This window comes from Solea senegalensis, linkage group LG5, assembly GCF_019176455.1.
Source record: "Solea senegalensis isolate Sse05_10M linkage group LG5, IFAPA_SoseM_1, whole genome shotgun sequence".
Lineage (NCBI taxonomy): Eukaryota > Metazoa > Chordata > Actinopteri > Pleuronectiformes > Soleidae > Solea > Solea senegalensis.
In genome coordinates, this window is record NC_058025.1 from 3553453 (window position 1) to 3577085 (window position 23633).

At 42.8% G+C, this 23633-nt stretch overlaps 1 protein-coding gene across 1 annotated transcript in view; it reads left to right on the top strand.

The window, feature by feature from the left end:
* Window positions 1-23633, top strand: part of pdlim2 (PDZ and LIM domain 2 (mystique)) — a 53639-nt gene that overhangs the window by 20613 nt on the left and 9393 nt on the right. The window contains exons 4-7 of the mRNA XM_044027146.1: window positions 2663-2732; window positions 2838-2983; window positions 4037-4100; window positions 21461-21579. Of these exons, the coding sequence (XP_043883081.1) occupies window positions 2663-2732; window positions 2838-2983; window positions 4037-4100; window positions 21461-21579 (399 nt within the window). The remainder of the gene's footprint in view (window positions 1-2662; window positions 2733-2837; window positions 2984-4036; window positions 4101-21460; window positions 21580-23633) is intronic.

Here is a 23633-nt window from a genome sequence, read left to right on the forward strand (position 1 = left end):
GTGAGCGCTGGAGAAGTGGAGACACGCAGACTGTGACTCTCGACCGCATGCTTTGTTACTCCACTTAGCTGCTCGGCAAATCAAAGCCTGTGGTCTATTCAGGATCAGGATCCGCGCGGCCGTCCAAGAGTGAGTTCACATTCGAGGAATTTGACTCCGGTTTTTCATTCCTCGTGTACTTTCACATAAGAACAGGACAAACTACACTGAGCAAGCAAGTCCAATTTATTGTGAAGATGGTTTAATTAGGAATGGTGCAGTAGGAGTTCAGGACTGTAGTGGACATTATACACAAAACTATACGGTTTATTGAGGGTCTTTAGCTTGGCTTTGCTTGCATTGTGTGCAGCAGGAGTTGAGAGAAATGTTCATGAGAAGAAGAGCAGACTCCTGCTGCGAGGCTGCAGTACCACTGCTGGAGAAAGAGGGAGACGGAGAGCAGCACTGTAGCTAAACCCCGCTCTGTGGTTGTGTACAGTCGTTATATTTGTGAAAATGTCACGTCTAGAGCTGCAAATAACGATTATTTTCTCGATTCATTGAGTAATCGTTCGGTCCGTAAAATGTTGATTTATGAAGCAGAAACAACCAGAAATCTTCATCCGATTAATTGATTATCAAAATGCTTGACGATGAATTTAATAATCCATGAATCGAGTAATTGTTTCCGCTCTAGTTAATTCCCCACAAGTAGTTTCATACAAGAGCATTCGTGTAAATATCGTGTGCAGACACTGATGAAGTGCTCCTGCAGTGGAATCCAGAATGTTACTAATGACTTGAAACCTGATTTTTAAACACTTAGCTGCCTTTTTTTTAGCCTTTTTTATTCAAATATAATTAGGTTATACGTAACCCATTTTTCTGAGAGGTGACAAAGTCCGAATAGGTCATTTTTATCACTTTACGAGGACTTCAAGTTCACAGAGATAATCCTGATCAACACATCCGTAGAATCTGCCTCCGGCAGGTGAGCGTGACGGCTCCAGGGTCTCGCAGCAGCAGCAGCAGCAGCTGTGAAGCGCTGATATCAGCCAGAGGTTTCACGTGTTGATTTATGTCGGCATAAAATCCCTGCAGTGTGAAGTCACTGTCTGCGTTTTGACCAGGAATTCTTTTGTAAGCGAAAACCTGTGAGCACCTGTAACCCGTCTGCACGGCTGCTCTCGTCCAAAGACCACAGCTTCTTGTGATGAACGTGGTAGAAAAGGGAGCAACTACTCGCGATTCCAAGAGTTTTTCATGCTCGCCACATTAAGATTTCTCCTACGGGAAGACATGTCTTATGGCTGCTGTATCGGTTTCTGTCCTGTTGCCATCTCTCTCTCTCTCTCTCTGTGCAGCAGTCCAGGCCACGAGAGCAGAGGTGTGTTTCTGGGTGATTTACCACAGGCATCCAGGCCTTCCTGTGTGCCTCATTACCCCGGGCTCAGCCTAGAGCCAGTCAGCCTCTGGCCCTGCAGCCACGGGGGCACTGCGTGTTTGCATTGGCGTTTACGCTTGCCCATATTTTCCCCTCTCCAAAATTCAGTTACGGAACGGCTCGCAGAATGTGTTTTCTATTTCAGCGAGGAGAGTTCAAGCCGCTCGGCCCGCTGAAGTCGTCTCTGCAGTTTTTTTGCAGTTTTCCGCACAAATCAAGTTTGGGCAAACATGACGTGACACACACAATTCCGAGGAAGGTGTTTGGATGTTCCGCCGCCCCCGCGCACAAACACCAACATGATGGTGTTGTTAATCCCTTTCTGTTAGTCATGTGAGGTGGAATTCTTGATGCCCTGCCCATCTGCGATGCCTCCTCCGCTTACACGCGCTGGTGGAGCCAAGAGTGAGTCCACAGATTTGTTTTTTTACTTTACTGTCGATGCCACAAGGATGGTTTCATAGTAGCATCCATTTTCACAGCAAAACCACACAATCGCACAATCGCCGTCTTACAACCACCGCCAGGGAGGTTATAGTTTCATCGAAATGAACTTGTAGTAAAACACAGGTGACCGTGTTGAGCTCTCTGAGTGCTATTGTTTTTCCTGATAAGCTACGAGGGCATTCAAAGTGGATCCAATGCCAAGTTGCACGTATAGCAATTCCAAGGGCGGTCTGATGAGCTTCTAGGCTGTGTATTTTGAACTTGAATGATTATAAGGTTGAAGTCAGAGATGCAAAAACACTCTAAGAATCAAGGGGCCTCCTCCCACTTTAGCCCCCGTGTCCTGTCAGTTGCTGCCATCAGAATTCCTCCGTCTCTTCCCAACATCACTTCATGGGTGAGTTTGGTAGTTGAGGAGTGTGGGCATGATAACATGGGTTACTTTCTACTGTCATTTATTCCTGATTTATGCCTGATTAACGCCGACGTTCACGTTCTCCTTGTCGCCAGTCGCGGAACAGAGATCTTTGTTCTCACTCTTCAAGTGAACGACTGGAGGAGAGAAATCACTGTCCTGTTTACATCCGCACGCTCACGCTTGTGTTACCTGAATGGTCACATGAGGTTTAGGTTTTTAGCTTGAGAAACCAGGCTACATCATTGTGTCCTGGAGCAAGACCACTACAGAAGAGCTGTTTAAGACAGAAAAACAAATCGCTGAGTGCAGTTTTATGTTTTATTCAATTATACATGGTTCATGGTATTTTTCTCTCATTTTGTCTCTCTCTGAAGACCTGATCCCTGCAGCCCCAGACAAACCAACGGCATCAGCAGCCCCGAACAACTCACTGGACGCTTCCAGGTCAGTGCCGCAGCTTCACACCAGCTTTGAATCTACCTACAGTTTGTCTGAGATATAATTGGGAGAACTTTAACGTTAACATTCCTTCGACACGATGTTTTGCAGGAGTCGGTAAAAGTGAGTCGAGATGAGAACCAGAACTACAGAGAGTACACCATCTCCAGCCCCGCGTCACTCTCTCCTGGGCCTTATTCACCCGATCCTCCAGCCAGTCCTAACGGGAAGAGGCTGACACCCGTCTCCAACAAGAGGTAGCTTCCCCGTCTCTGTTTTTGTCTCAAATTTTACACAAGAAAGACAAAGTTTTTTTCTTACATAACGTCAGCGATCAACAATGTTGACAAGCAAAGGATTATGTGGCTAAAGTCGCACAAATATGTGGTTTGTTTGTTTTTCCATTAGTTACGGTTCAAACAATTCACCTGTAATTCTCGATAAAACATTTAGTATAAGCAGGGAAAGTTTAGACATGGAAGTGAAAAACCACCGTGTTTCAGCTCAAACTGTCGTCATAAGAAAACAAAGGCAGGAGGTGTCGAAGCAAACTAATCCAGTGATTTAAATCTCAAAAGAGAGTTGAGCCCGACGTTTCAGATGGACGGTTGTTTTTCACAAACCTGTCCGTTTGCTGCTCAAACAGGATTAGATCTGGACAAAGGCCCGCGACAAGTGCTCTCATGACTCCACAACAGGCTCCAGAGTCAGTAGGTATGAGAGTCACCGACGGAGTGCGGAGCCATGGGATTGTACTGTAGTAACAAAGGATATGCACAGGATATCACATTCCGCCGTTTGCATTCACGTTAACAAAAGGCAAAAGTGTGGAACGTTCACCTCGCTTCTCTCGGCCGTTTGTTGACCGCCCAGGACGAGTTTTTTACTGGGTCACAGGTCAAATCCATCCTACCCTGCGCTGCCCTCATCCTAGAACTGAAAGTTTATACATGTGTTGTCCCTCGTCAGCTCTCAAGGTAACAGAGATTTATGGCGCTCCAAATAAAAACCAGGAAATGAGGATCATAGGTTGTCATAAGTGTTTAGTGCCAAAAAAGTGCTTTTGCTTAACAGCTTATTTTATTGCACACGGATTTGTAAATTGACCCTTTTGTACACATTTTCAACATAGAATACAGACACTTCATTTAACTTGTGTTTAAATGTATTAATGTTGTTTTAAGACTCACTGAGTGTTGTCATAATAAAGAGTTTCTATAATAATCAGTCATTTTAATGCAGCTTTGTCCAAAAATAGCCCATGCACACAGTTGAATGTCTCTAAAATCTCTCCTTTCCTTAAATTATAGTGTCCAGCTGCGCTCATGGTCACCAGAGGAGAAGACTCTCAGTCTGTCCAGGCCTTTGTCACAGGTGAGTTTATCGTTTCTTTGTAAGCAGTTTTTCACCGTTTCAGAGATTGTCTATCCTTTGATGAGTCAAAGCTGCACAATGTCTTCATTACGGATGGAGGCTCGTTTATAGGGAGCATGGAATTACTCACCAACCACAAACATTGTTTGTTCTCTACAGTAAGGTGTCCATAATTCCCCCTCCTTTGTTGCTGCTGTAGTTAAAGGCTGCGAGTTCACCCAGACGGGTACACTTGGAAGGTTTTTTGTGTGTTTTATTTAGTCTGCGCTGCCTCAGTCTGTAAAAAACAACATCGTCTGAAATCGTAGCTTTTCCTCTTCTTCTTATTGTTTCTTTGATGCCACAGAAGATGCCCTACAATCGAGGCAGGATACAGAGAGGCTCTGACATTTTTATAGCAGGGAGTGAATAATCTCAAAAGGTCGTTCTCTGTGACATTAGGTTGAACAACCGTCTGAAGCACTTTCACTCAGCGCCTGTTCCAGGCGGAAGAAGATTAATATCCCTTTGAAACAATGGCCTTAACCTTTTTAGTTGCCTGAAAGGCGACTCATTTGTCTCAGAGTGTTGAAACACAGACTTGGGGGGGTTATCATAAGACTGCAGCTGAATTGCACTGTACTTATTTGCCATTCCAGCACCAAGAGGGGGAGACTTGAGGGTTTCTGGAAAGACTGCAGCGATTTTTTAAAGGCAGAAAATGTTGTGGGAAAGTTCATCGTGAACTATTTGAGCTATGCTCGCATGCTTCGTCTCAAACTCGGGTCCCACAACAAACAGAACATGCAAGATGACAGCGGGGGGAACGAAAACATACAAGACCTTTTGTAATGACACCAGAAATTCCTGCCATTTTTTATATCTTTTGACGTTACATGAAGTTGGATAAATATGCAGAGGCTTGAACTTCAAAACATTCAAGCGTTCCCTGTAGGAAGCCGCTTGATGAGAAGGTTCACTTTTTTTTTTCTTCTTCTGAATTCTCTTTTCGAGTTTGGGATTCTTTTTTTTTTTGAGTGATGAATGGGAGTCAGATGTACCGTCTCTCACTCTGATGTCCAGTTCTGAGCGAGCGGTAGACCGGGTCATCGTTCTCCCAGTGAGACGGAGATCAAAAACGTCTCTGACTCGAGCCAAGTATGAAGTCTTTTGTAGATATTGACATAACCTTCTCTATGTCGATCATGACTTCTCTCCCAATCTGACCAAAACTTGACTGAACCCAACAAGCATCCTGGGTTTCTTTGCTGCAAATACCCGACACAGTTAATCTGTTACAGCAAATGAGAAATTATGGTAACATCCATCCAGGAGGAAGCAGCTACTGACCCCATGAACACACAAGTCACACATCTCATGAGTTATCAGCAGCACATACCACTTTTAGTTCTTTATTTATGGCGCAGCCCATGGCAAAGAGGAAAGGAATTGGGCTTGTAACCGGAAGGTTGCTCATTCAAGGGCTGGGGTGCCTTGCTCTCCATCGCTCTCCAGGTTCACAAAGTACTAATTCTAATTCTTTTATTCACTCTTGTTGAACTGTAACCGCTGATAACTGCACTCATAATCCAACTATTGTGGTTTATTATGAGTTGTTGTGGAAGAAAAGGATAACATCCACCACGGATGGCTTCAAAAGCCTATGTGTTGCATTCAATGTCCATGTAAAACCCGCTTTGAAACCGAAACATTAGGTCAATCACTTATAAGCTTCTACTTTTTATTCGACTGTGGGAGTAAACCTAACCTAGAGTAAACCTAACCTAGAGTAAACCTAACCTAGAGTAAACCTAATCTAGAGAAAACCCATGCACACACTGTGAAAACAGGCCAAAGTTCCTTAACCGAACACTTCTATCCACTACGCTGTCATGTGGTCCCATTTCATACATGTATATTTGTTAAATGACTCACTGACACTATTTTCAGTGAAGCAATTTTAAAAATTCCATTATAATTCACTAAAAGAACTTGAAACTACCGCGTTAATTGACGTGACCGATGTCCAACCCGAGCATGACAATTATTTCTGGATTTTTTCTGTCTGAAACCCTCGGGCTGAGGTTCGGTGTCCATGGCTCGAGAAAAGTCGTCCCAGCTAAAAATAGCCGTCAGGAATGTGAGACAGTGTCCATGCGTCGAACCAGTTGACCTCGCCATTATGGAGGCAGATCGAGCTGACATGAGTGTGATATGTGAGGTTCATTTGACCGACGGACGCCTCGGGCAGACACGACTGTCGACTGCTGGGAGATGATGGAGCTGCTTCGTGTCGAGTTCTCTCCACTTGGACATGAATAAGCTTGACTGTGTCATGGATCCCTTTTGGCTGAAGAGCGATTATAAATAAGCCATTTTGAATTCCAGCTGTGAATTCTGGAGCTCTTGATGATCGCTGCAGATTCTGTAAACACTTGTGTGGTCGTGATGTATTATGTGGCTCTGGATGGAGTAAGTGATAGGACACAGTATTGTGATAAACATGAGAATATTTCACAGGATTTATTTTGAAATGCCATAAGGGAGAGCCTGCATCTTTCCAGTCATTCCAGGATCTTGTGATTTATAACCATTTTATTTAAGATTTTTTCAAGAGTTGTGTGAAATAGGGCTGCAACTAACTGATTAATCTGTCGATAAATTTTTGATAACTATTGATGAGTTATTGGTCCATAAAATGTTGAAAATTGTTCTTTTTTTTCCTGCCCAAACTTGGAAATGACGATGTTCTGTCGTCTAGTTTGGTCCACAAATCAAAGTTTTAAATAATTAATAATTCTTTATTATATGGACCAAACAAACTAGAAAATATTCATGTTTAAGTTGCTGAAAAATCAGGGAGGTTGTTGTAACAATTAAAAGAAAACTCTAAAACCGGTTAATGGATTATCAAAATAGTTGGCGATTCATTGAGTAATCGGTTAATCGTTGCATGGAGATTTTTGAATGGCGGCTTAGTCTGGATAATCGGGAACCTGATATCTCTTTTAAGGCACAGTTACTTGTTACAGATGGTATTACATTTGTCTTTTCCCCCCGTTTCTGACATCCGATTGGCTCGTCCCCACCGTGATCCTCCTGTGAAATTCAGACAATGATGTTTTCATCAATCCAAACCTACATTAACAAAAACCCCACGAGGAGTCGAGAGGTTGTGGCCAGCAAACCATTGAGGAGCAAACTTCCGCACTGGCTCACCAAGAGACGCATTAGAAGGCATGTTGTGGCCACGCTCCCATCAGTGAACCCCGGGAAATTAACTCGCTCCTGTCATGGCTGTCCGTCCACAAAAGCCTTGCGTGTTTGTGGTATTCATGGAGTCGCCCGTTCGTCCCATTCTCCTCCCCTTTTTTTTCCTCATTTTCCCCTACATCGGAATTTGCATCCTCTCGTATCCTCTGGGAAACATTACATTCCTCTTGCCTCCCTCCACTCCAGCATCAACTTAGTTATTTTATCACGCTTTTCAACTGTTTATTCCATGTGTTTTGAGAATATATCAACATTGCAAACGCCTTTTTAAGTTGATTAGGATAGGGTTGCTCGGCTGTCTTTGCCTGACAGATTTGGTAGAACTTGCCATCATTTAGCTCCAATGGATGAGAACTTTGATTTTGGCTGACCCTTCTCTCCAAGAGCCTCCTGCCGCAGAACTGTGATTAGAAAGTGAGGTTCTTTCAGAGTGCTCGGCTGGGAAATGGCCTGGGAGAGGCCTTCCATGCACAGACTGTGTGTTATGCTGCTCAGGCTGGCAGGAACACAGTAGCCCAGTGAGCCCTGACATGTGCAGTCCTCAATAACAAGGGCCTGTGTCCTGCTAAAGAGGTGCAGAGTGCTTCTGTATCAGGTGATCAGCGTATCTAAAAAGCTCCTAAAAGGCACTTCTTTTTTTACCTCCCTGAATGAGGAGAGCGGGATACGCAACATGATCCACCATTTTCCAGGGTCTTGGGTGTCCTGAGAAAATGCCGCCGTACAATAGTGGCTGTGATGGCCGAGGCTGTGGAAGGCTGCTGCCGAGTTTTTCCCCCCCGATGCGTCACAAGGCCTGTCGTTGTGTTGTGTGACGGGAGCTGGAAGAAGTGGTGGGGGTCAGGGAACTGTACTTAGTCATCACACCGCTCTGCAGAGCCCACAGTCTCACACTATGGAGCCATAACTGCCTGTCACACTAATTGAGAGCACATTATAATAAAATCCAATTAGATATTCATGTATATAAATCTAGATTGAGTCGACCTTGACATTAAAACCTTTTAACACTACTTTTATATTGAGCTGCAGTCATCACGTGACTCGGTTTGCTGACAGTGCCATATTCGCTGGCAGAGCTCTTGACAAATGAACGTCAGCAGCGCTGGTTTAAGGCTTCGCTGTGCACTTAAAATCTGCCAAGATGGAGCGATATACAGCCTGAATGCATGAGTTTGTAAACAGCCAGCGTGGACATCCATCCAGACATTGCATCTCCAACTTTCTGCATGTAAAATAAACAATATAATATTTAACTTCATTAGCGTTGGAGTCTTAACGGCGCTGAAGTTGGCGTCCACGCTCTTCAGCTTCCCTGTTGGCCCTTTAAGGGGAAACTCAAAGCAAACTCAACTTGCAACGGTCATGTCCACAACTGTGTCAAATAAAATAAAGGTTTTCTTGATTTCATAGTGTGTCTCAAAAATACAGTTGCCCTTTTAAATATGTGCACTTTAACATCCGTAAGAAGAGTAACTCCCAACAGGGAAGCAGCAAATCTGGACGTAAACTTCAGCCTCGTGATTGACGGTGGTACCTGACCTGACGTGATCCCTCTACACAAGGAATCTGTTGTCTTTACAGCTGCAGCTAACGATAGAGTATTTTCTTGATTAATCGAGTAATCGTTTTGGTCCATAAAATGTCAGAAAATGTTGCAGTGATCCACCTCTGCTGTACTCAGGATCTTTGGTGATCCAGTTAAAATCCTGTATCTTGCACCATCTGTATCATCGATGATACTTTATTTGTGGTTTGTGCAGCCAAAATTTCACTTTTAAACTTGACTCTTGGACATTTTTAACAACATTGGTATCTTCTAATGAGGTCTCCAGTGGAGTGTATCCCACACAAGTTTATTTAGTGACCTGCTACACTTACCCGCCGCCACTGAAATTCCATGTGGTCCTTGGATCAACAGGCTTAGTGTGTTCATTGTGGATGGCACGTGTTTTAATTTCAGTTCAGTGTGTGACTGTAGAGCCTCTCGCTGCTCCTGCCACTCTGCCTCACGTTGTCGTGACATGACAAAGTCGAGGAGACGCAGCTGCAGTGAAAGTATGGGGTGAAATTAGTCCCTTAAGTGCAATTCCTGCTTCCCAAAAGTAAATTTGGACAAACATTGACTCCAATATAAACACACAAGCCCAAATATCGTTTTTAAAATGCGTGACCGCCACAAAATCTGCTGCTGCTGCCGCTGCCCAGAGCTTCTGCAGCTCTGCTGTGGCCTCATCCCTAAATAGTGATGTTATGGGCAAGTCCTGGCGTGTTTAAAATCGAAATATTGCTTTGATCTGTCTGAGCTCTGGGTGATTTGGTGAAAATCTTGGACCACAGTTTCACTCATTGTCTGCGCAACTCTGGGTCTGAAGGTTAGTGCGACTGTGGAAAGAGTGAATTAATCAGATGGTTTTGGGGTGAGGCCGCTGTTGGAGGAAACTTCCACCACTGTAGAGTCCTGAAGCACCAGCACTTACCATCCAACAACTGTCGATGGTTAAATTACATTGCTTCTGACATGTGCTGGGAAACCCTCGTGGAAATACGTTAGTGGAGCCGTTTCTGTCTGATTCAAAAGTGCCATGGGTTATTCTCGAGTAGTTTTGTTTCATCCTTCATGGGATTTCGTATCTTCTCACTCACTATCATGACAAAACGGGAAGAGAGAAGTGTATTCTAGATTGTCAGAGCAGAGCGGGCGATTGTGCGTGCATGGCCGGGCACGGTCATGATTCAGAGCGTCTGTTTATATCATTAAGAAGTCGCCGCAATGGGATCTCTGTGGCGTTGAAAAGGGCCAAAACCAAACTTGCTTTTCAGGAGACGCGACCCGTCACTGGGTCATTAGGACCAGGCTCCATGTCGCTGCACTTTGAGGTTCCTGAGCGTTGCTTTAGGTTCGGTTACACGGCTTTTATAAATATTCCTTCTTGACCAGGATGACCATCTCCTGACACAGTGACACTGAATTTAGGTTTACACAAACCAAGCGTTTCCTCTCTGGACTTAAAACGGGTGGAGTGGCCTTGGTTTCTGTGACATGTCACTTTGCTCTTTATCCACACAGATGACATGAATGTATCCATTCATACTCGGGCTTGGATTCCCATCGAGTCCTGACTTAAGCCTGCCGGGACTCGGTGGGTTGGGCCGGCTTCCAACAATAATAATCCAGAAATGATTGTCGGGCTTGGGTCATAGAGGGTACTTTTTAAATGACTTTATTGAAAATATGGTGCAAGCATTTAGTAAATAGAAGTACATTATGGAACGATGAGTAGTAACGGATAAGTGATTGACCTGGTGCTTCTGTGAAGCACTGGGGGAGAGAGTCTATGTGCTGATGTGTCCTTTTATGGAGTTAGATTTGCGTCAATATTTTCAAACACTTTTCACAAAAATATTGATTTAATCATTCAAAAATATTGTATCATTGTTTCAAAATACGCTTGTTCTTTGCGCCGTGGTTTTTTTGTTTGTGGGCGGGCCTTAGGAAGCTGCCTGCTGATTGGCTACTGAGTTTTGGAGTGTCCGCTCAATGGACCAGAAGTCGTCACAGGCTTAACGTCGCTGTCCGTCTGGAACTCGCAAACCGAAAAACACGGCCCAAAGAACAAACCAGGTAACCAAGTGTATTTTCAAACAGTAAAATACAATCTTTTTGAATGATTAAATTGATTTTTTCTTTTTTGGCCTCTTAAAAAGTGTTAAATAGTAACACAAATCTAATTCCATAATCCTTTGGCCTGACACTTAGGTGATAGAACTTTAGTGTTTATGTTCTCTCATGTTCTCCCTTTATAGTCTTGTCTTTGCACAGAATTGTCGCAGTGTCATTTTACTGCTGTTGTACTTGTAACGTATGACAAATAAAGCAGTCATCAAAATTAGAAAAGTGCTATATAAATACAGACCAGTTATCATTTAGAACACAGTAAACTCAATTCACAGACGATAGAAGCTGTAAAAAAAAAGAGAAAAAGTTCAACAAGAGTTTGAAAATACAAACTGATGTCCATTGATGGTGAAACTGAAGTTTTATTATACTCACAAATGCCTGTGATAACTCATGAGGTGTGTAACGTGTGTGTGTCTGTGCATGTGTGTGTTCGTTGTTTCCTCCTGGAGGTAACATTAACTTGTTATTTGCCGTAACCATGAATAAAGACTGTAACCACCGATGCGTCCGGTTCGGTCAGTATCCTCTCGAGCTCGGTCGGGTTCGGACAGGGTGAAATGCCGAGCCGCACTCTTAATCCGTGCATCCACAGTCTGTCCCGGTACGTCTCTGTTTTCCATTGTGCTCACGGCAGACCAGCCTGTGTGTGTGTGTGTGTGTGTGTGTGTTTGCCAGCAGCTGTCTTTTCTTTCCCCCGCTCTATTCTAGAGACTGTGGTGGACTGGAGTGCAAATCTGTGGTCAACGCTTTTTGGAACATAATCGGAGAGTTGACTCACAGGAATAGAACGAAGTTAGTTTTTTAAATGGAGGCAGTGTGTAAAACTTTATATAACATGCACAGGCAGAAGTTATGGAGATTGAAAACTGCTGTAGATGACTGCAGCTCACCTGGAGGAGCTTCTCCTCCCGGTTTAGTTTGGACGGACAGTTCTTGCGTGAGGGAGGAGAGTGATGTTTTCCTGTCTGTGAGCGGACAGTGTGAAGCCGATCACGTGGACTTGTTGCCGCTGAGCTTTGGGCTCCATTGTGGCTGCTGTGCAGGCAGCACGCCTCCCCTCATCCCCACTGATTGATCAGCACACCTCTGTTTTTCTTTCCCCCGAAGTGGAAAAGCAAACTGGGGCATTTTTCGATTCCCCCCCTCACCGTGCTTTTCAAGCCCCCCCATAGGCGCACTCATGGGGACACTGGGCTCAGCGAGTTTTATGGGGGGGATGTTGGCAGGGAGAGATGGGCCCTTTTTACTCACTCGTGCTGTTTGTGAAGCTCGCTGAGCAGTGTGTCAACATTCCAAAAGTTGTTGTGAGGGGAACGACCTGCATAACTACCCCTCAGTGTGTCCGCGCCAGCAAAAACAAGACGTGTCAGCATATATTCCCCCAGTTTTTACACAGGGACAACACCTCGGGTTTTTGTAGGACGACGGTTGCCATGGCGGCGTTTGTTGGTCGTAAATCATAATCATTGTGCTGGTAAAATTGCATCTGCAGTTAACGCCGCTACACTGAGAAACCATAAATACATGTCTCGCTGTCAAAGCGGATTTATGGTTTCGCCATTAGCAGAAATTCCTGTTGAAATCCGAGCATTAAGCTGTACTCCGTCCTCTCCATCGTTGTAAGTCAGCGTTAAACCTCTGACAGACACAGAGATAGTTTCTGTCTTCTCGCTGGAGGCGGATGCTGTTTTGGCTCCTTAACCGTTGGAGCCTTTACGGAGGGGGTTTTCAGGGATATCGAGAAGTGACACTGAAGCACTTTTATTATTACAACAAGCTTCCAGCTTCTTAAATGTGAATATTTTCTGATTTCCTTGCTCCAATTTTGGTTTTGTGTACAATAGAAGACATTTGAGAACATCATCATTTCAGCGTTTGGGGAAACACCACTCGACATTTTCTCACATGCGCTTGATTTATTTGAGAATGGAATCGACAGATTAATCGATCGTGAAAATAATCGTCAGCTGCAGCCATAAAATGTAGCTTCATTTGATTTGATTGTTTATACTGATGCATCCAAAAAGGAGGAATCAGGGCTATTATAAATCAAGAGATTCATGAAGTCCAGAATGTTTATTTCCACCACAATGACTTCCAGATGCCTGATGAGCGTGATATGCTGCTGCAGTGGTGGATCGGAAAAAAGGATGTCAAATGTGTTGCTTGTAAGACACTTCAAGGATAAATAAACACGGAGACTCGTACTTATTCTCCATTGTGTCTGACTTTTGGTGGCAGCGCCTCCTCCAGACCTACTACACTATCATCACATGAGACCACTTGGCTTCCCTCCCTGTCTAGAAGAATCCGCTGTGCCCTTACTTTGTTCACAATTCACACGTTCATGTGTATCCACATTTATAACGTGCTGAGCCTCAGGAATCATGGACATTATCTTAAAACTGCTGAACAGGATAACTGTGACCAAAGAAACCTTCAACATTTGGAGTTGTTTGGTCTATAAAATATCAGATGGTATCAATGTTGGTCTATGTTTCTCGAAAATCATGATGTTCTTAAATGTCTTGTTTGGTCACACCGTTGGTTTAGTGGTTAGCACTCTTGCCTTTGCAGCAAGAAGAACAAGGGCCTTTCTGCATGTTCTCCCCATGTGTGCTCTGGTTCTCTGGCTTCTCTGTATAGGAATAAGTAAATTGGACACATGGTTGAATGATTATTTGTCTCTACATGGCCCTGTGATGGACTGGCGAACTGTCCGGATTGGCACAGCACCCCTCGAGAACCTCCTGTGGAGGATAAAGGGGTAGAAAATGGATGAATGGTCTACAAAGCAAAATTGGAGCAACTAAACCAGAACATATACACATTATAATATAGTAAAAAGTAAAAAATAAGGTATTGACCTTACCATGTAAAGTGCCTTAAGAGAATGTATCTTTCAAGAGTCTGGAAAAACCCAAGGGCTTGTTTTATTTTAAAAAAAAAGTAATGATTAAAGTGATTGGTCAAAATTGATGTAAATGAATGAATAATTGTTGAATCACGTCCGTCCCTCCAGTGGGTGACCAAAGACTTGTGTGAGAAGTCTTTCAGGCAGCTCTGGTGACCCAACTCTGCTGTTTTTTTCCCCTTTTTAATTTATCAACCATCTGTAAATTCTTTTTGCCACAACAGGATATTTCTTTTGGCGCCGGTGTCGAAATCAGACTAGAAACTGAAATCTCCCACCGGTTGAAAGTTAGAAAACCAGAGTGTAGATCTGTTACAGCTGACAGACTTGCCGTGACGCTTACAGTCGTCTTATTATGCTCAACTCTGTGCTGTTCACTTGGCCTCTAATCTTCTACACATGGTTTTTATCTGAAGCAGACTGATGGTGGTGTGTGGCCATCGTAAACAAATGGGATGTTTGGGGGCAGTGGAGGTGGTCGGGGGGTATTAACATTGGCATCGTGAGGGGCTGTCACTTTACTCCATGTTATTGGATGCTGCACAGTGCGAGTGCCTATGCCAAGAACTTCAATGTAGAAAGCATTTAACAGGATTGAGAAGACCGACTTACTCATGTATTGTAGTATAACACCAGTACTCTACTTTTAAAGGTTTGAGTCTCCACAGACCTAGCACGCCAGATGTGCACACTTTATTTGGCATAATACCCCCTGTTTTGGTCGAAAGATGGTAGTAACCATGGAATATTGCATTAAACAAGGACATTCACTGGTACCCACACATGTACAGCTCCACTGTCAAATAATACAAGGTTTAAATTCAGACTATAATTCGTCGTAAAATACTCTTGGTAACTGACTGTAGAACATCTCTGCATTGTTGGCTGACAACTTACTGGAAACCAGGAAGACACCATGCAATTGGCACTACTAAAATGTTAGCTCCACTGACGCGTCCCCTTGTATTAGTATGAACGGAACAGCAAATTTTCCACAGACGTAGAATGTGGTAAGTTTGGCTGTGAGAACTGAGGCTCTTTGGTGTTTGTCTCTGGGTACAGAACTGGTCATTAGGTTGGAATAAAGTTTGTTTATGACAGGATTTAATTTGGCGCTCTAATGTGTTTACAGACAATGTCCACAGGTCTTCAGTGAATCTCGTACTGTTGAGGAGAAGTTGGGTTGTAGATACTTGATTGGATAGTTTCTCTTGGCATCTTCTTGAATCTTTTCAGGTTGATTATGTGCCAAGAGAGCTGCTGGAGCTTCCACAGTTGTAAAATCCTTCTCTATTCTTTGTCCATGCTCTCTGTAGTTGTTATTTCCTTCCACTCGGCTCCACAGCTACTGACACCTTTAGTGTCACGGGTCCCTTTTTTGTGCTTGTGGTATCGTATAATTGAATTTACTGTTCCATCCTTAATGAAAACTAGCTACAGGTTTGATATGAACTATGTATTTGAAAATGTATATGTTGACATAAGTAAATGGGAATAATGGGATTAAAGGAGATGCAGTCAGTCTGGATCCTTACATCATCCGGTATTATACCATGAGACCCTCAATAATGTGGCTCCAGTGGGATACGAGGAAATAATAAAGAGTAAATAATGTGTAAGATTTAAGAAATGATGCCCCTTGTTTAGACATGGATATTTTTATAGTTGATTGTGGACTCAATAATGAGCCCTCGCTCAGACATAATTACAAGGCAGGGACCATCAGTGACGGTGGATAACGAGCATGTTTGCCTGAGGTCTTTGCTCGGGATCTCCACCAGTGCACACGACTGGGTAATACAAAGAAAATAGTGTACACAGCTCTGATTATTACCCTGCCCAGCGTGCTCACTGTGTCCCCTCCCCTCGTGTTCAGTGGAGCAGTGAGGTCTGTGGTGTGGAGACGGTGAATAAGCACTTCTAGCACTTTCTTTACAGCAGCACCAAAACAAAAGCCCCTCCAGGCATCAGTCAGTCTTGTGTGATCCTGGATGATGCCCTGTAATTGAAGCTACAGGGTGGTAAAGACGACGATGATGATGATGATGCAGAGTGGCTTGCTTGGAGCCAGACTGTAGGCTCCTCCACTTGTACTGTCCCTAACATCTTCCATCAGCCTTGATTGGAAACAGCTGCCCTCTGTACAGTTTGCCATTTCCTGTTTGTTTGTTTGTTTGTAGCAGTGTCCAATCATGGGCGTCTCACTCATGTTTTGAGTGATTTTCTTGCATGTTTTCACTGCTAACCCCCCCGTCCCCCCCAATACTCATGTCATTTCTTCACCAATGCCAAATCATGTCAAATGTACTGTATTTATGTAACAAACTTGCCTTTCAGAGCAACAGAGGAGAAAACCAATAGTTAAAAGGGAATGTTATCTTCTGCCAAGAAAGATATGTTTTAGGCTGTTGTAAAATTTAACATTCATTGCTGAAGTTTCATGTTGCAGCAGAATGAGTTTCGATGCTAAGCTACACGTGTTCTCGAACTCACAAACAATGTTTTTAGTCCATTGTGGGCTATCATAAAAACGTGGTGGTCCAAAACAGTGGCCTCCCTAGAACTGACCTGGCTCCTGATTATAAATATAAAAGACTCGTACTGGGGATTTTTTATTTTATTTAACCAGATTAAAGACCCATGGAGATCAAGACCTTAGCAGCACACCTCATAGTTAATCAAACCATGGAGATAACCGTTACAAAACAAACATTCACATGTAAATTGTTATGGTTGCAGTAACAGTTTAAGACGGGCACTGTTCCGTGGATTCCCGTTGGAATGGATTGAGATTAAATTTTCAGTGGATGTTGGTCGTGGTTCAAGGAAGATTGGGTTAGATTGTAGTGGCGTCTGAGACTCGGACCTGGATTCAGGATACAACTCAGTCCTTAACTTTGCAAGATAGGGGACTATAATATCGACGCTGTGGGAAACTGAGTCGCCGCGGCGGAAGTTTTTCCAAGTGCTTTCTCTTGTTCTCATTCATTATCTATACCACTCATTCAGGAACATGGCACAGGATGGTCCAAGGCGCTGTGTTTGTGAATGATTCACGGTCACGCACTTTGCTACCCTGGGTCCTCTCCGTGCATATTAACCAACCCGGATGCCTCGCACTCAGAAACACACTTGTAGCCGATGGCAGGACATGAGCGCTCCTCTTCCTCTACATTGCCGTTTTGTCATGGTTTGGCATACGAGTTAAACGTTTCAACGGATTCGCTCGAGGCACGGAGTCGCATAAGGAGAACTCTCTTACCAACCGCATCGTTCCTGTTGTGATTCGTTAAGTAAAGCTCCCAAGGAGTGGGTGAAACGTTTGATTTTAAAAGGATAAAGAACCAACAAATATGGGTGGAAGCAGAATTATTCATCAGTTAAAATCATGTTGTGGTTTTAAGAAAAGGTTGCGTCCATCATTTCTCTGCATATTTTGACTTTGTGGACTTTTCAAACTCTGGAGAATAGCTTTGCTTTCTAGGTGACGGTGCCCTGTTGGGAATGTTTATATTACACAGCCCTTTTCTAGGAAGATACCCCAATAATCTACAGACCTTTTTATTCTAGTAGAACATTAATACCGCCTTCCATGGACCATGCGACGTCAGCCAGTCTTATTTTTATTTATTTGTAATATTTCTCCATAACATGAAAATGATAGTAATAAAGAAATGAACTGAAGTAGTTTTGGTTGACAGAAGCCTTGTAACATTACCACAGCCTGCAACAACCTTCATCACATTTCAATTCAGATGTTGCTTGGCTGTGGTTAGTGCATAAACATAATTGAGGAACATGGCCTTGTAACTGGAGGATCGCTGGTTTGAATGCCGACATGTCAAGTACCCAATCCCCATTGGGGGGGCACATCCAGTGTGTGCCTGGTTGCTGGTCCCATGGCCCAAGTAAATGGGAGGGTTGCGTCAGGAAGGGCATAAAGCAAGTCAGTTTTTCTCACCTCTTTAACTGTTGGGAACAAAATGTGCCACAATTAAGCAAAGAAGGCAAAACACAGATCCCTCTCAAATAAAAAAAACCCCAAACTGTTCTCTCTAAAGAGTGCTTATGTCCCAGACTACCGAGCATCATCTATTGGAGACTTGAAGTTTGTTTGCTTGTGCTCACTCATCCTGTCAAGCTGAAGACGTGCAGGTTCTGGTATTGCATACAGTGCAGTGTGCAGCTCAAGGCCGGTACATGGTACAGTACATCATCATATGCAGGATCATTAGGGCAAGTCTCACTGGAATGTTGACTATGAACTCTTGATTACAGTTCAGTGCAGCTTTAATCAGAGCTTCCTCCTTTAGCCAGCCACAGGAACCAGGAGGAATCGGTGGCCGATTTTTGCTCCAGTGGTCTCTGCCGTCTCTGAGCCACGCTCCCATCCAAGACAAAATAACAGGCTGTCCTCTGCCGTCCTCTGCCCCTCCCTGACTGTGTCGGTGCATGAGACATCGGGGCATTGTTGGCACTGCCCCGGTGCAGTTCACCAAAAACACTGAGTGAGATTAAAGCGGTCGGTTTAATGGTTTTAATGTCCTACGATGGAACGACGGCGATGATTTTAGAACAAAGATGTTTTGAGTAGTGCAGTTAAAGGCCGTGCCATGGTCACCGCTATAAAAACCTGGCACTGGATGCTACGGAGCGGACTTCTCCGAGTGTTTTTGAACTTCATATGGTCAAGCTTAATCACAGCCACATTCTTCCTGTCATAGTGGAGCGCTTGTTTTTTTCTCTCTCCCCTTCCTTTTGTTTGTCTTTACTTCATTGCATTCCTCCCGAGTCTCGTAGATTAGAGTTGTGATTTTTATCCCACTGTGCGCAGCTCCACTCAGTAGCCAGACACTTGCATAACATTATGTTTGTTTAGCGTTAGTGTGGATTGATATGCACCACAGATCCTCCACCGGCAGAATCTCTAAAGCGCGCACATCTTTCAGGTATATGCCCTTTAGATTGGTTCGCAGCGGGGGAGAACATTGCTGCCTCCGCTCTCGTATCCTGATGATAAGGAATATGTGATCTTATGAGCCCATAGTTATTATACTGGGTTTATCCTGGGAGGAATCACCGGGAGAACGTCCCAGTGATCACTTCTGGTAAAGGCTTGCTGGCACGCACCACTAATCTGCCCACTCGCTAAAAGGAAAAAAAAAAAGAAGAGGAAAATTGGACTCAATTGAGAACAGAGACATTGTTCAAAGAGTTGCTGAATTGGAAGCGGGTGCTGGCACCGCTCACGCGAAATCTCTGACTCCATCGGTGCCACTGTGTCAGCTTCCAGCAGCCGTTCCAGGCCGACGTGCCGGGTGAAGACGTGTCTCCTCTGGATGGAACCTGTGCATCACTGATGCCAGCAGCTCCACTGTTAAAGGAAGGGGGGCGGGCGGGGGGAAGCTCCGTAGTGCTGTGCTGCCGAGTTTCTCTGTGGGCTGTTTGCTCTCTTGAGTTTTCCTGGACTCGGTACAGCGTGAAATAAAGTAATGGCTTTGTTTCCACAGCAAACTGGAAGTTGTGAAACTGTTTTGAAACATGTTTTTTAACACAAGTGATGTTGCTGGAATATTGCAGCCGCTTATGTGACTCTGCTGTGTGTGTGAGGAGGAGGAAGTGGTCGCTGTCTGCGAGGGTTTCTCACAGTAGAGGTGTCTGTTCCAGGTCTGCACAGTTTTTAGTTGGAAAATATTATCAGGAAACAATAGAGGTCGACTTCTTCTGGGTTTTTTTTGTCTATGAATTTTTTGAAATCAGGGCAGCCAATGTCAGACTGTACATTAGCCAGTTTTCTTTTTTCCCTTCATCTGCAAATAGAATTGCCTAACTTCTCTACACTGGTCTATCTCCAATCTGTATTGTATGTCTGCACTGCAGTGCAATTGTATACAGTAACTTGAATAAACCTAAAATTAAATACATGAAACTGGTCATTTGGATTAAAAACAATAACGTTAATCAAGTTCCTGAGAACAAAAATGAAAAATTTTAATACTTGGCCGATAGAATGTAGAAAATTATGCAATTGCTTTTTCTCTGGTCAGAGATTTTAAATCTCATGGGGCATTCTTAAGGGTTAAATAAAGGTTAAACTAAAATAAAAATATTTTCCTCCAGACATCTTTGTGATGACCTAAACACAAACACATAAACAGATCAACCTTTGCACCTCAGGTTGTCAGCGTGTGCTCCACTCTCACTTTTCTTTACAGCAGCTGCAGTAAAACAGTCATGGGCACATCTGCTCAGACTTGAGTTTACGAGCCTCGTCTGCACAGTGATAGTGTAGCGCCCTCTTCTGTCACAGGTGAACATATCGTTGATTTGACGCAGACAGTTTTCTCCCTAAATGACACAGTTTGTACAGCAGTTGTGCTGAGTGACGGTCTGACCGTGAGAGATCTCCTCAGAACACTGTTTACTCTCTGCATACGTGAGTAATTGTGAGGATTTTCTCTGCATCTGGAGTCCATTAACGTTCACGCTGGTGCTCGAACCGACGGCGGCGCTGGTGCCAAACATCTGTTGCCACACAGTCGATCTTCTATCAGCTGTGGGACTGAGAGCACAGCGCTGGTTATAAAAAGTAAAATCAAGATTTAAAGAACAAAAAACTAGTCGTTGACTAGTTACTGTTTACATTTAGACTAATCTGAACCTTCTTTTGTTGTTCTCTGTTGGTACACAATGCTAAGCTAACACCAGCCCAACACAATGGAAAAGAAAACAACAACAACAAGTTACCCCGGAGATGATTGAGTGTTCACCATGTTTGGTGGTGTTTGTGCTAACGTCAGCTATTTTTACACAAACGAATGTCTCATATTTTGTGTTCAGCCACATGTTTTTGCACTGACTTAACCCTGAGTATCCCACGGCTGCAAAGGTTTTTGGATTAGAAGTCGATTTTTAATTGATTACTAAATTAATCAACAACTATTTTGATACGATTCATTGATTTGAGTGTGTGTGTATTTATTTTATTGGTTACATATAACCATATAACAACTACATCATTAAAACTGAGTCATTTTGATTTGTATCAAGAATTTCTGATATTTTATGGACCAAAAATTGTCTGTGTGGTTTCGCCCGCGTCGACCTTTGGAAAGTGTAATTCCACGGCTGATGTCTGACGTCCGCGTTTTAGTTCGGTCGTCTTTTTGCTTTTATTGGTTTCAGTGCCTGACTTTTATGGTATTAATTCGTGCAATAGAAACTTTATTTAAGAGCACAGGCCATTAAAAGGTTCCACAGTCACACAGTGGCAATTTGTCTAAGTGAAAGTGAAAAAAACAGTTGTGTGTGTGTGTGTGGGATAACTGTTTCTCTGTCTTTATGGATCAAAAACAACTTCATCAACAACTTAAACTTAGTTTAAGCCTTTATTTTTTGTTGTGGCAGCAGCAGCAGCAACATGCTTCTGTGGATCAAGTGTCTCGATGGATAATTGTCAAGTCTTGACCTGCAGAACCTTTGACTCATCATGACTCTCCCCCCGTTCCACAGGATTTCTCCCCCTCAGACTACAGGAGTAACTCCGTGTCCAGCAGAACCCCGACCCCACCGGGACGTTACTCGCCCCTCAGTCCCATCGATCGGGACATACCCATGTCTCCCCGACGCAGGTAAACCACTCTCACGTCAACATCAACTAATGTTTGTACTCAAAACACACGCTCGCCAACTTAGTTGCAGTGAATAATGGATTTAAAGCAGAAATTATGCATATGTTTTACATATGTAAGCAAAGACAGTAACTGCATAGTCTAAAATGAATTATACAGCATATTCACAAGAAAACTATTCATTACTTACTTCATGTACACAAAAATACACTTTATATTAAATTACATAAAGAAATCTCAAAATGTCTTGGAATAATTTTTCCAAACTACAAAATTGTCATTGAGTTTATTAGTCTGCAATTTGATTTTAGCATTATATACTTTAAATACACATGGAAACCAGGATTAAAAGTTTAAATATGTTTATGTTTTCATGATATATTGATACAGGTGTTTGCAGTGTTACAAGAAGAATGTCCTTTTTTTTCATTCGTTTATCGACAATCGGTGAATTTTTCATCACATTCAGTGCAACAACTGCAAAAATAACAATTTTGTCTTTTCAGAGTCCTCAGAATTGTGTTAAACGTATATGATGTCAGTTATTTACAGTTGACAATCTACTGTACAGACAACAAATGTTTAATCTTAACTAGTAATATGCTTAATTTTTCAAAAATTTCTTATATAAATGATGCTAAAAATGTATTCTTCTTCTCTTTAGTTTTGTTAAGCCTGATCTCACAGTAGTTCCTCTCAAAGTATTAAACCACACATCAAACTGTAAAGTACAAGCGATTTGCGCCATCTAGAGGACAGTAGTTGTCATAGCAACAGATTGAAGCTCAAGAGATCAGCATCAGCAGATTATTTGGTGTTTTCTGATTCTTTGATGAAGGATTCAGGTTATAATGCAAGAAAGAAACTAGAGATTAAACAATTAATCGATTTACTAAATGTTTTTTTTTTTAAGTTTTCTGACATTTTATGGCCCAAACGATTACTCGATTAATGGAGAAAATAATCGTTAGTTGCCGCTCTAAAAGAAATAATCAGATTTTCTTGGTTGATCTGAATCCAGATTCCGTGTTTTTCAAACACTATTTTCATCCTCGCAGAATAAGGGAGTTGTGCACCAACGCTGGTAAAAACCGGGCGAGGCAGAAGTCAATCAAACAAAACAAAACGACTCTTTTCTCCATGTGCATATAAGGTCTCAGTGGAGAGGTTGTTGAAAAGTGTCAATGAAGTGTAAAGTCTGCTCTGCATTCACTGCCGTGTTGCTGTCGACCCTCTGAGGTTTAAAGTGTTTGCAGCTGCTCGGAGTCGTCGACGACGACGACGTGTGAATTTCCAGCCTGTATGAAATGAAACTCTCTCTCTAACACCTGCACTCACATCTGCTTCATTTAGCCGTGATGTTGTTCTCACTCACACACACCTGTGTGTTTTTTAAAAGGGTCAAACAGTTGTTTTTATTTAAGCAGATGCTGATTCTGATCTTTAGGAACTCATGACGCTGGTATTTTGAGCCCAAAGTCTGACTTTTATCTCCCTCCATCTTCTAAAATATAGCAGATAACGAAAATTGCTCGACTTAAATCAACATTTATTTAACACTGATGCTCTAATTTTGTAACAATACAGTGCACATTGTACATCTGTATAACAAATAGATTTTTCCAAAAAAGGCACCAAAAATGTGTAAAATAATTACTTTAATAAGTGATTAATCTGATGATTACTTTCTCAATTAATCGATTAGTCGTTTGGTCCATAAAATGGTTGAAAAATGTTAAAATGTACTGATGAGTTTTAATGATTTGTCATATGGAGCACATTTAGGAAGCTGAACCCACTCAAGTTGATTCATTATCTAATTGTTACAACTCCACATTCCATACAAGTAATAATCGACACCAATATCATAAAAAATTCAGCCTGATTACTTGACCTAAATGATTCATCATTCTCTCTGTAGTGTAACGCTGCAGCTAATAATCAATTCTCAATTAGTTTCTCAATCAATCGATTAGTCAAATGTTCCATAAAATGTCAAAAATAAGTTCAGCAATTCATCATTTCTTTGTTTTCTGGAGCAAAGAAACACTTCC